This window comes from Misgurnus anguillicaudatus, unplaced genomic scaffold, assembly GCF_027580225.2.
Source record: "Misgurnus anguillicaudatus unplaced genomic scaffold, ASM2758022v2 HiC_scaffold_28, whole genome shotgun sequence".
NCBI classification, from domain to species: domain Eukaryota; kingdom Metazoa; phylum Chordata; class Actinopteri; order Cypriniformes; family Cobitidae; genus Misgurnus; species Misgurnus anguillicaudatus.
In genome coordinates this window covers 1092534-1108670 of record NW_027395278.1, presented here as the reverse complement: position 1 = coordinate 1108670, position 16137 = coordinate 1092534, and the positions used below count along the sequence as shown (strand labels likewise).

At 37.5% G+C, this 16137-nt stretch overlaps 2 protein-coding genes across 4 annotated transcripts; one reads left to right on the top strand and one right to left on the bottom strand.

The window, feature by feature from the left end:
* Nucleotides 1-51: 51 nt before the first annotated feature.
* Nucleotides 52-4942, bottom strand: LOC141362507 (isoamyl acetate-hydrolyzing esterase 1 homolog). 2 transcript variants are annotated; one of them, XM_073864700.1, is made up of 6 exons: nucleotides 4664-4942; nucleotides 4538-4578; nucleotides 4299-4441; nucleotides 4065-4226; nucleotides 531-652; nucleotides 52-441 (listed from the first exon to the last, which is right to left on the bottom strand). In XM_073864700.1, exons 1-6 carry the CDS (start codon nucleotides 4724-4726, stop codon nucleotides 268-270), a joined length of 705 nt encoding a protein of 234 aa, XP_073720801.1. In that variant the 5' UTR covers nucleotides 4727-4942; the 3' UTR covers nucleotides 52-267. The 2 variants fall into 2 exon arrangements, with proteins under 2 accessions (XP_073720801.1, XP_073720800.1); XM_073864699.1 differs by having other exon boundaries at nucleotides 4538-4590; nucleotides 4664-4938.
* A 1282-nt stretch (nucleotides 4943-6224) lies between these two features.
* On the top strand, nucleotides 6225-14173 carry LOC141362561 (integrin beta-1-binding protein 1-like). 2 transcript variants are annotated; one of them, XM_073864812.1, is made up of 7 exons: nucleotides 6225-6367; nucleotides 8728-8856; nucleotides 9041-9119; nucleotides 9209-9339; nucleotides 9669-9761; nucleotides 12681-12830; nucleotides 13568-14173. In XM_073864812.1, exons 2-7 carry the CDS (start codon nucleotides 8776-8778, stop codon nucleotides 13637-13639), a joined length of 606 nt encoding a protein of 201 aa, XP_073720913.1. In that variant the 5' UTR covers nucleotides 6225-6367; nucleotides 8728-8775; the 3' UTR covers nucleotides 13640-14173. The 2 variants fall into 2 exon arrangements, with proteins under 2 accessions (XP_073720913.1, XP_073720912.1); XM_073864811.1 differs by lacking the exon at nucleotides 6225-6367 and adding an exon at nucleotides 8066-8167.
* Nucleotides 14174-16137: the final 1964 nt, after the last annotated feature.

Here is a 16137-nt window from a genome sequence, read left to right as displayed (position 1 = left end):
TTTGTGCTGAATAAAAGCATTTCTATAGCCAGAAAATAACGAATTACAAAATTTGTAAAAACATCAAAAACTTTATTGGATATTTTAGAAATCAATCCAAGTAGACTTTGAACTGGTGTCCAATGATATTGTTTGACCCAACAGTTAAACTAGGTCTTGTTTTAGGTCAAGGAACAATTTAAACTTGTATCTATATACACCTATATAACAAAACCTGAGTCAAAACACAATCAAATTTAAACTACAAGAACCAAGCTGTTCTTGAGTTTAATCACACAGTAGACTGCTCTCTGGGCTTTTCGGGTCCACATCCCCCCAGTAGGGCAAAATAAAAGGCAACGCTGCCACCCGACTTTCAAGAAGTGTCCATAAATGCTCCGCCACAAACTGGTTGCCTTTCTCAGAGAGATGCAATCCGTCCGAAAGGTACACTGAGAAATCCTGAGGGAAAATGCATTTGTTGTTTTCCTAGTGCTGTACCAACGTTTTACCAATTTGTGTGACATTGGAGTCTGTTGAGCGACAGTTACCTGTCCATCTTTTTGCATGAGTGTCCAGAGATCCAGAACATCGACGGCACACTTTCCTGCAGTCTGAACGCAGGCCTGTGCATACTGACCAGCCACAGAGTTCAACCGATTCAATGCTGAACCTAACAGTTAAAAAAAATCACATTCTACATGTGTACAGTACACAAGAGGCTATGTACGTAATTAAATAGTAGTGTAGGCCAGTGGTTCCCAACCTTTTTAGCCCTAAGTACCCCCACAGCCCTATCAGTAAGGCTCAAGTACCCCTTCATCGAAACTAAACCAAAGTTGTGTTTTAAAGACAAATAATTAGTCATTTTAATTAATTAATTAATTTTAAATACTAAAGTAAAAAGCACTGACTGATGAAGCATGTTTATTTCAACAAACCACTACCATTGCGATCAGTGTTTGCATTTTATCAGCTCATTTGCATTTTAAAAGACACCCAAAAACAGCACATTTTGCTCAGGCCTACAAAATGGCAATTTTGACATGCTATAATTAATTATCTGTAGGGTGTTTTGAGATAAAACTTCACATATGGACTCTGGGAACGCCAAAGATTTATTTTACAAATAAAAAAAATTCATCATATGACCCCTTTAAGGGCCAGATTTACTAACAGCTTGCGCAAACCATCATTTTGACGTTAAATAACGACTGAACTTACCAAAGAAAAGCTGTTATTTTTGCGACCTTATTGCATATGCATTTGTGGAAGTTTTCCTACGTTAACATTAATGCGAGGAGAGTATTACATTTTGCCAGAGGAACATACTTTAAAATAAATATATAGTTTGCCAAGCCATGCTATGTTTAATTTGCTGGAGAAAAGAGGAGGAGAAGTCACGATGAGAAGTAAAATCAGGTATTTCAAAACTTATTTTACCCTTCATCTTTCGTCCTCCGGTTCATAGTGTACTTTTACTTAGCTGGAATTTCACACTCCGCAGTCCGCATTTTCATTGCGATGTCCTGCCGAGGTCTCTTATTTGCGACCCTGTACTAATTTGCACTGCTCTTAGTAGATTGCAGTGGTCATTAGAGAAATGTGCTTATGTCATTATTGTGCCTGTGTATTTTATTTGCCCCTTTGTAGTAAATCACACGCAAATTTTCAACTCCGGCGCTTATTTGGAATTGAGCTCTCACGTCCTTTTTAGTAAATGCCCTAAATTTACTAAAATCTCAATTTAAGTTACTAATAATTAAAATGTGCAAATAAGTTAAATTATTCTGTTCAAATATAAAGAGAAACAAAATGTGTTAAGGCATTCTCTATAAATACAAAAGACATCATACGGGACAAAATATGTTAGTCAAAAACAATGCAAAAGTTTTTTTGCATAATTTGAAAGTGCAACGGCAGCGGGAATGAATATTATGACATTATTTAAACATTAATTAGTTAATAAACTTTGTGTCTTAAGAAACTATTCAGGTTTATTAAAAATAGTCAGATCGTTCTTGAGTTGGATGGACATCGCTATTGCGTTTTGGATCATGCAGCGCATTTACTCTTGACGGCTAATTATATTAATGATAAGATTAAAATTACAAAGTTGTTCTTTTTACAATGCTTTCCTCACAAAAATCAATCGTAGGTCAACGACTGGACAAACGAAAGACATTTTTATTAAAAGTAAATGAGATCAAAGCAAAATGTAAATATTTTCGCGTACCCCCTGGAAACTCTTCACGTACCCCCTGGGCTACGCGTACCCCCGGTTGGGAATCACTGGTGTAGGCTACTATAGGCTTATTATAGATGGTTTCATCAGATGCCATACGTTGTTGCAGTTAGGCATCTGGACAGAACTTAACTTCTGATTGTTTAATGGTCTGGCTAATGGCTAAAATGAACTCTGGAACAAATACCTCGAAAGAAATACTTCGAAAATAACAAATGTTTTGGTTTCCTAAAGACGAGGAAAGACACCAATCATGGATCACCGCTATGTGAAGGGAGATTTGGCAGCCGATCTGTAGTTAACATTGTATTAGGGGTGCACCGATATATCGGCCGATGATGCTTGCTATGCTTCTCAATGAAAGCCAGAGGGCGCTCTTGTGCAGAAACTTAATATGAGCTGCAGAAAAAGAATCATACACGTGCAACTATGACACGCAGCTCCTGGAAATGGCTTAAGGATATATTTATATTGCTGTTCTTCAAACCTTTTCAGGTATTTTCATGATAATAAAGAATATGTACAATGATTATGTTTGACGATTTTGCTTTTTCAAATGCATGTTTTAACGACTCAAACTAACAGTGATTTCAGATCGATAAGGACTTACTGATCAAAAGCCATAATACATGAAATAGCTTTGCGTAATATCGGCTGTGCGATTCAGAATAGTCATCAGCCACGTATTATTAGTGTATATCGGCATTTATCGGAGCACCCCTACATTGTACACATTATATAGTACATATTTTACACCGTAACATTAGCTCAGTGTAGTTTTAAGCTATGATTTGAACTAAGTTAATCTACTTGTTTATTTTGCTTGTTATTTAGAAATAAACTACTCTGTTGTTGTGAAAGTTTACCGGAAGTTATGTTTGTTACACGAAAGCCATTTGTTTATGTTGTTACTGCTGAAACCATCGATATATTAGGGCTGGGACGATCAATTGTGCAAATGCGTGTTTTCTTAGTGAATGAATGTTAATGAATTGCGGTGAAATGCCGGCACATCCAAAAAACCAGAGGGCGCTCTCGTGCAGAAACTCCATTTCTGCGGCAGAAGAAGTACCATTACAAACCCTATTCCAAGAAATGTCTATAAGCATTTTTATATCGCTGTTCTTCAAATTGTTTCAGGTATTTTCATGATAATAAAGAATATTTTGAATGATTTTGTTTAACGAGTGTTGCTTTTTTAAATGCACGTTATAAACGACTCGGACTCATAATGATTTTAGGTTGATAAGACTTTCTACTGATCAAAACGCTGTAGTACAAGCACGACCTGTGCATGAAATGCCTTGCGATTCAGAATCAATTTCAGAAAGATAATTTGAATGGAAAACGCGATTAATCGTCACAGCCCTACTTGTCAACAATTTTTATGGCATGTGATGCGGTATGCATAATAAATGCATCACATTTAGCTTAATTCAGCAAGAGGCATCTAGCCATCATTTTGCATTTTTAATTATACATTTTTATATGATAGTATGAGTTAAAAAAAATTCAATGACATATTATCCCAAGTAAATTAAAAGGATAGTTTACCCCAAAATTAATTTTCTGTTATCATTTAACTCACCCTCATGTTTTTCTAAAGCTGTATGAGAACCAAAAAAGGTATTTTAAAAATGTTGGTTAGCACACACTTGTTTTATTAACCATCCTTTTAAGTGATTTTGAGTTAATTGCATTGTGGGATACAGTATTCTGCACTACATACTACTGTGTATTATGCAGTAGTACACTAGTATTCCGTCATACTGTAAGCTTACGTTTTGAGATACAGCCTCGATCTAGGTACATTTTGCATGTTAGTATGTTTGTGTGTGACCTTTGAGCAAGCACTCTTTCTCCCAGGCGTCTTCCTGAAGTGGTGGTGGAGTGATGAAGATGATTTTATCTTTGGATACTCCTGCAGACACCAGCTGGCTGACAATGTCTTTTAAATTGTCTGAGTACTCTTGGCAGGGCACGTGCTGTTGTGGGTTTTTGTCTGTAAAGAAACACCCGCATCTTATTTCTCCGAAGTTGAGCTGATGCACAATTCGTGCAGAAATGCTTTTACCTTCTAATGCACAATCATTTGCCCCAAAGAAGACCGTCACGGCTGCTATAGGGGCATCGGAGGCGGGCACGATGCGAGGCAGAACTATTTTAGCCCATCTTGTGTTATACCCTGATAAGCCCCTGTTCACCACGTCGCATTTTCTAATAAAACAATGCAATGGCAAAATCAGAGCAGCTGTTGAGATATACATGCAGTGATTAGTGATACATATGCTATGTTGTGAGGGCATCGCAAACCTGGCGAGTTTATGAGCAATATCAGAGCCCCATCCATTCACCTGAAAGGAAAACTGAAACAATGTATGTCAGCGCAAGAATCACAATACAAACCGCACAATATATATCTGTCAATATATATCTTACTTGTGTTATTGAGTCGCCGAAGAGAATAATTTGAGGCCATACAACTTTCTTCAGTGTCGACATGGTAATCGAAACCCAGCAGACAGTTTTCAAATTTACACTTGAAGTCTAGTAGGAAGTCGCAAGCAATGCGCTTCCTCTTTCTCCAGGGGTATCGTATGATCGTACAGCAGTTTAGAGTATTTTAACGCTTGGAATCAATGTATTAGGAAAAACATAAATGGATGCTGGTGCATTGATCTTTAATACACCGAATACTAGTTGATGGACTACACTGACATTTGTGTGAATCGATTATGATCGGTGAACTACAACTCCCAGTCAAAGTGTGCATTGAGCACTTTGGGAGTTGTAGTTCATTAATCTCCAATCGTTAAAATGAAATCATTGATTTTATTTGGTTTTTAGTATGTGTTAGTTATATAATATGTATATCTTTATGAATAAACTAGTGTTCTCCAAAATCTTAAAGTTTATATTAAAACATCCCAGTCTGTCACTTCAGATTTTTAAATCATTGTTCAAGATACAGTAAGTTTTTTAACAAAGCACTTTTTTGATATATTCTTTAAATAATTTCAGAATAGTCTTTATATTTTGTTTATTTATATATTTATTTATTTATATTTATTCAAAAATCAGTTTTAACGATCTATGGTGCATTTGATATCTTAGGCTGTTTCTCAATCCGAAGGCTGCAACCTCCAGAGGTCGCATATCTAGGCTGTATACGTCATCATGACTGTCTTATTTCAGAATATTAACATTTATAAAGTTGACTATTATTCCTTTAAATCGTCAAGTGTTGGATTATGCTTATGACTTGCGGTTTATTTATAACTAATAAACCAGTCTAAACGACTTATGCAGCATGCATATGCGACCTTTGCAGGCTGCAGCCTTCGGATTGAGAAACGGCCTTATTCTCAATAAATCAGCTGCCAGGCCACTGCAGGTCTTACAAAACCGTGTGAACACGAATCCCCAAAATCTCCTTCATCCCTGTGTCCCAATTCGCATGCTATTATAGACCCCTTCACAGTTCACGTCACAGGCGATTCCCACTGCGCATGTCGGGGTCAGAAAAGTCATTATAGCAGATTGGGTTGCGTATTAATCGGTATCGTCAAAAATGTCTACTTGCGTCGTGGGCTTTGAAAATCGCACCAGGTCTGCCTTTAAGTTTTTCGGGATTCCTGCAGAATCTCAAAAACAAAAAACACAACATCTGTGGCTGCAAGCAATTAAACTGGCAGATTGGGACAATGCAAAGATTAAAGAGGCTTGTGTTTGTAGTGCTCACTTCATTTCAGGTAAGTCATCATTTTTCAGCCCTGTTAGTTTACACTAGAAAGCCTAAACGGTATGAACAGTTTGACCCCATGCTGCGCGCGCACCCGATAGTCATTCAATGTTTACAAACCTTGAATGGGTCTATACATTCCCATAACAAAAACAGTACATACTTTTAGGGTATAGAACATAGTAAGCGAACTGGTGGACAGGCCGCAGGACTCTACATGAAACTTTACCGCCGCGAGTGCGTACGTCCCCTTTAAGAAGTGCTGGGTGGAGCTGAACAGGAAGTGAAGTGTCAACGCAAGTCTATCCAAAACAGAGAGAGAGAGAGAGCGCGCCGCTTTGATGAATTGATCTAATAGTCATTACACTCCTTCTCTGCTACATAGTGCCTTCAATATAAAGGTATGCACATCGTGGTTGACTCTTAATATCAAATTCACATAACATGTGAAAATGAACGAATACACAACAGCCTTTGAGCTTGAACGTTAGTAAAGTTAGACGTGGGGTGTTGTTGTGGGTGGGGGCGAGTGTTGTTTATCCTAGCAACGGCTTTCCGTTACTTTCCGCAATAATTGGGCTTTTGGTGAGCTCGTGTCTAACAGTAATATAATGCAGTGCACGATACGATTAGAGCTAAAGGGTCTCCGTCCATTCCTAGAAAGTTGCTCAAAGGTTGACATCAGGGGCGTGGGCAGCCACGAGTCCATACGGTTTTTGACCCTTTAACTTCTTCCACCCTGAAGCTATTTTGGGGATTTTCGCCTGGATTTGGCCTACCCAATTTCAAAAGCTTCCCATACCCACATGCAGAGGTTTACATACAAATGTTTGGTATCATTTTACAGGAAACCCTTTGAAATTACATAAAACACTGTTGAAAGTGCTAAACATGGTTGTATGTGATGTCAGTCCTCTAATAAACACAAAAATAAATAGGCGCTTTTTGATGTTTTTTTTCTAAAGTTTTTATTTAAAAGTGTATAACTCTGGCCCTGAGTGCCTCAGCTCCCTGCAGACAGTTTTGTTTGATTCCAGCAATAGCCAGCTTACAGAGGAAAAAAGATTTTTTTCTCTATCATAATCTATGCAAAAGTTATTTTACTCCAACTGATGGGAGGAATAATACGCTTATGGAGTTAAATTTCTGCCAAAAAACATTTGAAGTGCTACCATAACCACATACAGTGGAATAAATGCAATTGCTTTATATCATTTTAAAGAAAACCCTTTGAAGTTACATAAAAAGCTGCTGTTTGTGACAAATAGTGTTATTTATGTTGTTTTTCATATGAGGAAACACCAAATTTTCTTTTTATATGTTGTAAATACTGCCTCTGATAGTGTATAACTCTGGTTCTGTGTGCTCTAGCAGACTGCAGACAGTTCTGGTTGTTACCAGCAGCAGACAGTAAACACCCAAAAAAAGAATGATCTCTTTAGCATGTCGCATTCAAAAGTTATTTTCATTTTACTGAAGTGTCCGAAAATACATTTTTCATATAAATATAAATTTTTTGTTTTGGACATATAATAAATAACAAGGGATTATTCATGCACACAACCTAAGAAAATGCTGTGAATGGACTCATTTTTTAGAGTAGGACCTAAGAGAAAAGATGGTGTATCATTTGTGGCTATATGTGCTATCTGAGGCAGTCCACACTCAATTTTCCCATATGTTTACAAAAGACGATTTTTTACCTTATTATTCATTCAACTATTGTTGGATATGTGTTGATAATAGAACAAAAATAACGATGTAGCCTTATTCCTGAGAATGAGAGCTTTCATTTGATATAAGACTTGCCCATGTTTGTCATACTTGAAAAATATGAAATATGTGAATATTAAATCATATAAAAAATTATGGGGGGGGGTGATAGTGTAAATTAAGTGTAAATAACTTTCTTACAGTAAAAGATTTCTCAAAGTGATGCATATCTGGAGAAAGTAGAGAGTCTAAGCTTTCAAACAGTATCTCATATGTGTTACTGGGGTCCATGATGGACCATTAAAGATTAAAAGAATATTTTATTTGAGTCAAAATACGAAATTTTGTACCCGGGACTGGGTCCTCAGGGTTTAAGAGGTTAAAGACCTGTATTTACCTGTAATGCTTTTTCATGCGCAAGTTACAACGTTTGTGTGTAGATCTTTACATTTTGATAAGGTTTAGTTTGATCTCTGCGCTCCGTGATGGTGGGTTTGCACATACTGTTTTATACGGTTATACTGTAGTTAGGCGAATTATGTAATACTACAGTAAAGGCCAAAAATACATTTGTGCAAGTATTTACCCAGTTATTTGGCTTTCATTTTAATTTTTTTCATGAGCTGTAGGTAGATTGTTATAAGAAAAATTAAATTGCAGCTTTTTGGTGCGTTGACGTAATTTCCAGTGAAGAGCCAATAGCGTTTAGTTTACCTCACAGAATGATAAGCTGCTGAAGTGCAGAATGATGTTATAAATAATCGTTGATTCCTATTGGCAAAAGTGAGAGACTGTAAATATGAATGTTTTTAAAATGAAAATTTTGTCAACGTTTTAAAGCACACTTTTTTAAGCTATACTTATCTTAACATTTTAATACTAAAAGTGAATCTTTCATGGGAAATTTTTAATATTTGGCCTTTGTACATTTCACAATACTCGTACCATTCTCTGGCTTTACTCAGTGAAACTGTAAAGTGTTGGTTTCCCCTAGTATATTTGCATGTAGTAGTTAGATAAATGGTACTGATGTGGATAATCTCCTCAGACTCTGCTGCCATCTGCTGGTGAGCTGGAGAACTGCAGCGCTGGCGTCATGGTGAAGGATGTTTCGAAGGTCAAGAAGCGGCACAGCAGCAGCAGCTCCCAGAGCAGTGAGATCAGTACTAAAAGCAAGGTGACCTCAACATCAGTCATCAAGTACATACTTTATAAGCAAATTGAATCCATATGTCTTTTTTAAAATACTGTGTAGTAATATAATTTATTTGGGACATTTATATGGAGTAAGCGAATTGGGATTCAGCTGGTCTTGTAATCCAGAACCATTTTCACAAAAAAAAATGTATTTCCCTGTCCAGTCAGTAGATTCCAGTTTGGGAGGCCTGTCTAGGTCAAGCACAGTCGCAAGCCTTGACACAGACTCCACCAAGAGCTCAGGTTAGCTTGATACTTGTAGATGAAACGTACATTATGTGTCTATTAATAACATGGCCCTGTAAAAGTTCCTCTCTTTGTTAACCCTTCAGGTAACGCTGTGTCTGACACCTGTGCTGAGTTCAGGGTGAAGTATGTGGGAGCCATTGAGAAACTGCAGTTTGAGATGAGCAAAACCCTCCAGGAACCTTTAGACCTCATCAACTATATTGATGCAGCTCAGGTGAGGATCTAAAAAGCTTTATTTAGAATCTGCTTAGGAGCTCAGATGCAAAAGTGCATCTGACAGGTTTTTTCTAAATGACTCTTAATTGATTTTTCCAACAAACCAGTATTTCTGAATGGCCTGAGGCTGGGATTAAGCAGATTTAAAACAAAAGTATTTTGACGATGAACGTATTTTACATGCCGAGAGCACTGGGTTAATATCATTATCTTATTTTTTTAAATCTTCATTTTTTTAAAAGGCACATAAACTACTTTGTTTTGTACTATTATTTAATTGAGACTGGAAAAAAAAACTTGATAATAACTCATGTATTTACTTAAAAGCAAGATGGAAAGCTGCCGTTTGTGCCTGGAGATGAGGAGATGATTCTGGGAGTGTCCAAGTACGGTGTTAAAGTGGCCTCATTGGATCAGTGTGTGAGTTAAGGTTTTTCATTCCCATTTGACTTTACCTTTGATTTTAAAGTGCACGGGGTGGACAAGGCTTATTCTAGTCCCAGACTGAAGTGCATGCATGAGCTGTCTTAAGGGCGATTTATAGTCGTGCGGCGTAGGCTATCCGTAACCTGTGCGTAGCTCTGCGTAGCCTGACGCGCACCTCACAAAAAATGTAACAGCGCGTCAGATCTTCGCGGACCGCAAGCGCTGTGATTGGTCCACCAGAACCCCTCCCGTCAGGTAAAAAAACTGCGTCATAGGTATTTCCGTTTGTGACGGTGAAAACAAAGATGAGCCAAGTTGAGGAGTGATTTAACTCAAACTGCATCAAAAGTCGCTGTTTATTTACTTCCATCATTGCTGGTCTTCTCAAATTATACACAACAAGTTGCTGTTTCTTCTTCGTTTGTGGGTTAACTTGCTAAGCAGCTTCTTCTTTCACGTTTGTGTTGCTACTGTGGTTACACGCGTGGATACTGCCTACCAGCGGTCGCGCGTGTGTTTACACCTCGACGCGGACGACGACGCAAAAGTATAAATGTAAACCGACGCGGAACCTACGCCGTCGCTGCTACGCCGTAGGACCTACGCACAACTATAACGAGCCCTTTAATTTAAAGGTGCAGTAAACCCTAAAATACTAGCCCTAAATCTACAGCGTGCGTTTTTCCTCACAGGATGGGCTAGCATTTCTGACATCTGACTAATGTCACGTGTCTATATGGAGATTATCCAGAACGCTCACACAGATTCCGGAAAATGACTGTCAGTGTGAACAAACCAAAATCAAACTATTCACGGAAAATACCCAGTCACTTTTTCTGTGTATTTTCCGGAAACTCTTGAAAGGAGCTTATGTTGTCTCAGATGACAACATGCCTGTCCTGTGGCAGCTAATGTATCTTCTCTGTGTGTTTTGTAAGAGAGGGTTAAGCGTGGACTGAGCCGTGGTTGCAATTTGCAATCTCGCCACTAGATGACGCTAAAATTCACACTGGTCCAACAAACAACAAGTAAGGGATAATGTAGAGGCAGCCGGTAGTTATCGGGAAATAAGCCCCGACAGTGTGATCAGGACCCGACGTGAAGCGGAGGGTCTTGTATCACACTGAAGGGGCTTATTTCGCGATAACTACAGGCTGCCTCTACATTATCCCGCTTATTACACGGCTACTTGCTACATAAGAAAAAAACTGGACATGAATTTGAAAATTTTATTGGCATATTTGTTTTAAATTAACATTTTTATACTTCCGCGAAACTTTGCACAGATGCATAAAATGATCGTAATACCTTTATTTAGATCCTCTGCTTCATACTTGTCTGTCTCCATTTTTTTCTCTTTTATCCAGTCTTTGAGAAGTTTTAATGCCCATTCTGTATTTTTTTGTGTGTTGGCTTCATAGCTGTCATGCGCTATTTTGTCAAGTTCAGTCTCAGTAAGCTCTCTGTGTCTTGTCGTTTTTCGTTCTTCTATCCACTGTTTAAATGTTTTGTTTTTTCCGTACATGTTAAAATTAATGTCAAAATTTTCCATTCTTAATTGCGGTTGTCCAGTGTTTGTCACAAGATAGCGCCAAACAGTAATCTTTGTTGGCGCGGAGGGATTTTAAACATACAAGTAGTACCGGCTATGCGTTATTACTTTGGAGCGGTTATTATTTGAAAAGAACAAACCTGCAAATGTCTCAACTGACCAATCAGAATCAAGCATTCCAGAGAGCCGTGTAATAACAAACAACAACATTCTAAACTCTCATTTACTTTGATCCAACAACGACCACTCATGTAAACGATGAGTGCGTTTACATGCACAGTCTGACGCCGATTATGCTCAATACACTGATAACACGTTGGTTCATCTATAAGCGTAAAACGGTTTTCTTTTATAGGGGAAAGTCCATAAACGGCGTAAACAAAAACCGATCGGCACATACGAGAAGAGATACAATAGTACAGCTTAAGACAGATATGCTGTAGGCTTTTTGAACGACTATTGTGTACTATAGGCGGTGACGTCACTACCTTCTAGAAACCTGACAAATCTCCAAGTCCCATGTAAACACAGTTGTCTGCATAGCCGGTTTATTGATTTGCATAAATGCATGAAAACAGTTTTCTTTAATAAGCAGATTTTTGCTAGTTATTCGCTTATTCTGTGCATGCAATCAATCGAACTCACTTACATATCAGCAACATTGTTTTAAGATGCACACCAGTATTGTTTTTGTAATGTATGTTTGTAAAAACTACTAAAACAAGTTCTGGATTAATCTAAACCCTGTCCAGGAAACTTCCCCTACATGTTTTATTAAAAGAAAAAAAATACAATATTCTGCAGAAGTCTTAGGTCACCACCAGCTTTGTTGTTTTAGCCAAGTTTTAATGACATCCATATTTATTTTATTTTTTTTGCTCTCTTTATTAAGATACAAACAGAAAACGCCAAAAATATGTACACAAAATGTAAAAAACAGCCCCATCATTTTCAGAACAAAAAGACTTCTGGCAAAAGTCAGTATTTAATGTGACCTCTCTTGGCACTAGGCACATATTAAACTCTTTTGAGGAAACTGAAATAATTAGATTACAAATTAGGGTTTCATATAATTTAGGTTTAAGAATATTAAACTATTACTGCAGTGTAAGAAGAGGTCACGCTAAATACTTGACACTTCTTTAATACTGCATATGAATTTCTTTTTTTTTTAGTTTGTATTCTAATAAAGAGACTGAGAAATAATTATATATGATCACTATATCATTGCAAAAACAACAAATCTAATGGTGGCATGGTGGTCTTAGACTTTTGCACAGTACTGTATTACCAAATGAAATACGGATTTGAGTGTAGTGACATGATCAGAATCTAATATGTTGGTTTTCTGTCTCCCGCAGGATGTGCTTCACCGTCATCCCCTTTACCTGATAGTCCGTATGCTTTGCTATGATGATGGCCTGGGTGCAGGAAAAAACCTGCTAGCATTGAAAACCACTGATGCCAAACAACAGGAGTGCAGTATCTGGGTTTATCAGTGCAGTAGTGCGGTAAGTAGTGCTTAAAGGGCCACTCCGCTTTTTTGAAAATAGTCCCCTGCCATTGAAAGTTACTAAGGGGACTATTTTCAGGCGCTGCGTAATATCATTGCGCCTCCTGCAGCCATGTTACGGCAGCAAAGTCCTTGATTATTACGCCAGAATGAGAGTATAGTTCCTAGCCGTATCTGCCTAGAAAATCACAACTTTTAACTTTCCATCGGTCTTAGTACACAATGTAGCTACAGAAGAGTCAAGTTTTAAATAGGAAAAATATCGAACTCTTTGGTTACTTTTTAGCGCAATGCTAATGGTCTAATCGGATTCAATGGATTAATGCTAAGCTATGCTAAAAGTGGTACCGCCAGACCCGGAGATGAGCTGAATGGATTCTAAAACGTTAAAAATCCAATGTTTAACTCTAGGGGAGCTGGAAAATGAGCATTTTTTTTTTAAAGTGGAGTGTCCCTTTAATACTATATATGCAATAGGAAGACCCTGCTTTTCGATGGGTGTATTAAAAGGTCTGTGAGAAAAGGAATGGTTGTTAAATAGTTTAATGAAACCTAATGGCTTAATGTTGCTTTAATTGTTTATACCACCAGCACTCATTATGAATGTTCAATATATTGACCAGCTTAATTGGGACAAGCTGACAGTTTAATAGTAACACTTCGGAGTTCTCATTAGTCAGGTGTCTGCCTGTCCTTTATCCTTTTATTAACGGTTACATCTTTTGTGCTCTGCAGGAACAAGCCCAGGCCATCTGCAAAGTTTTATCATCCTCTTTTGACTGTGCTCTGGCTTCAGAAAAATCCTGAGGTCGCTTCGGAAAACACCTGTGGGAATCTGGTAGAAGTTGCCCTGTTTTAAACTGATGTGAAAGAAATGTTACAGTCTCTCAGTAGTCGGTACTTGTTCGGCACGAAAGGGCAACCATCTCCATCACATGTTTACACAGTAGTCGATACCCAGCATTCGCCCCCGACATCACCCAAAAGTCCTGCTAGCAAGTTTGGACTACGTCTATTTTTCTACCTAATTTAATCTTATTTAATGTACATATACAGTAACCTCAAAGCACAATTCTCACCATGGACCAGTAACTATGGATCAGTGATCCTAGTGGGATTTGAGCAAAGCATGGTACAGTAATGTTAGTGTGTAACACAGGGATTTTTTATTAATGATGCTGTAAACCACAGACCCTTTGCACCTTGTTTATGTAGGGGTGCAACAGGTACTATGACAATCAAGCTGTTTATCAGTGTGCCCCTCCCCTGTAATCCTCCAGTGTCCTGGTCCAGCTAGGATCGGATCAGTTAATACGGTACAATAAAACAGTGCTAATGTAATCACATCAAGTGGAACTTTCTCATTTAAATACATTTTAATTGTGTGAACCGAAAAGCAAAATAAAAGCGTCACTTGAATGCATGTGAATACAGATTTTTAAAGGGACAGTTCACCCAAAAATGAAATTGTGTCATTATTTACTCACCCTCAAGTTGTTCTAAACCTGTATAAATGTCTTTTTATCAAAAGATATTTTGAGGAATGTTTGTAACCAAACAGTTTTTGAGCACCATTGACTTCCATAATATTTTTCTTTTCTACTATGGAAATCAATAGTGCTCCTGTTTCCTGCTTGATTACACATCTTCCTTTGTGTACAGAAGAGGTAAAAAATGTATACAGGTTTGACAGGTTTTATACAGCCTTTAAATGTAAAACTACGAATTGCAGATGAGAACATGCACATTAGTAAATTATTAAATGTGACTTTTATCCACTAGATGGCAGTGGTTTTCAAGCACCATTCTATAACTTAAAAGGGACATATCATGAAAATCTGACTTTTTTCATGTTTAAGTGCTATAACTGGGTCCCCAGTGCTTCTATCAACCTAGAAAATGTTAAAAAAACAACCCAGTAACTTAGTTTTCTCTGCAAGTATGTGAAAAAATAGGTCATTGAAATTTGGCTCCCCTTGTGATGTCAGAAGGGGATAATACCTCCTCTTAATCTGCACTATCCAACCACAGCACTGACATTTAGTGCAGAGATCAGCTCATTTGCATTTTAAAGGACACACCCAAAAATGCCAAATTTTTGCTCACACCTACAAAGTGTCAATTTTAACATGTTATAATAAATTATCTATATGGTATTTTGAGCTAAAACTTCGCATACGCACGCTGGGGACACCAAAGATTTATTTGACATCTTAAAAAAGTCTCCATCAGACACATCACATTTCCACGTCAAAGACTTGAAAAACACAAACACAAATTAATTTACAGATCTTGTTTAATTCCAGTTTTCCCATTTGTTTGTACATATATGTATATATTTATATATTACCTTCAATGACAGTTATGGTAAACGGGGTGAACAGAAGTTAAAAATTGTACTGTAACAGTACATCTAAACAAGTCATTATCATCTCTGCTTACAATTAAATATGCACAAGGCAAAGTCTACTTTTATTTACACATACAGAAGGCGACCAGTTGCCATTTATATACAGTCAACTGAACAATGCTGGATAATTACATCCCTTCGCTGCCCGAGTTACGGGTCATTCTGGTCCAAACTTCATCAGTACTAACATTAGTTTCATTAAAAGTTACATAAGTTGCTCTGCAACCACATCAAACATACGTCACATAAAACGCTCTGCTGTGTTACTGCCGCAGTAATAACTCTATTGACCGGTTAAACATTTCAATGCCTTAGAAACGGTTAGTAAAAGTTAAGGAACGTGACTGACAATGATGAATGGTTTTAATTTAACAATACACACTAAAGAGAGAGAGAGAAGTATTACTGTTAGAGGGAAGACTCATCTGGATAACAGCAGGGAAATAACCCTAGAAACATTTTGATGGGTAAAAAAAACAGTTTGCAGATGCTCAAGGTGACATCACACACATGTTAAAGGAAAACACCACCGTTTTTCAATATTTTACTATGTTCTTACCTCAATTTAGATGAATTAATACATACCTATCTTTTTTCAATGCGTACACTTAATCTTTGTACAGCGCTTCTTAAATGTGTTAGCATTTAGCCTAGCCCCATTCATTCCTATGGATCCAAACAAAAGTTTTATTTTGTGCCACCATACTTACTCAACTTTAAATAGGGGAAACATGGAAGTGTTTGGTGGCTTCTAAATTCATCCCTGTTTGGATCCTAAGGAATGAATGGCGCTAGGCTAAATGCTAACACATTCACGACGTGCTGTACAAAGATTAAGTGCATGCATTAATTAAAGATAGGTATGTATTAATTCATCCAAATTGAGGTATAAGAA

Bases quoted from the DNA above. Each gene is read 5' to 3' on its own strand.
- LOC141362507 (XM_073864699.1), bottom strand. From the start codon at position 4,726: ATGTCGACACTGAAGAAAGTTGTATGGCCTCAAATTATTCTCTTCGGC. The intron at 4,227-4,298 runs GTAAAAGCATTT...GTTTCTTTACAG, and splicing joins AAATGATTGTGCATTAGAAG to ACAAAAACCCACAACAGCAC. The intron at 442-530 runs GTAACTGTCGCT...ATTTTCCCTCAG, and splicing joins TCATGCAAAAAGATGGACAG to GATTTCTCAGTGTACCTTTC.
- LOC141362561 (XM_073864811.1), top strand. The intron at 8,857-9,040 runs GTGACCTCAACA...TTCCCTGTCCAG, and splicing joins AGATCAGTACTAAAAGCAAG to TCAGTAGATTCCAGTTTGGG. The intron at 9,762-12,680 runs GTGAGTTAAGGT...TGTCTCCCGCAG, and splicing joins TGGCCTCATTGGATCAGTGT to GATGTGCTTCACCGTCATCC.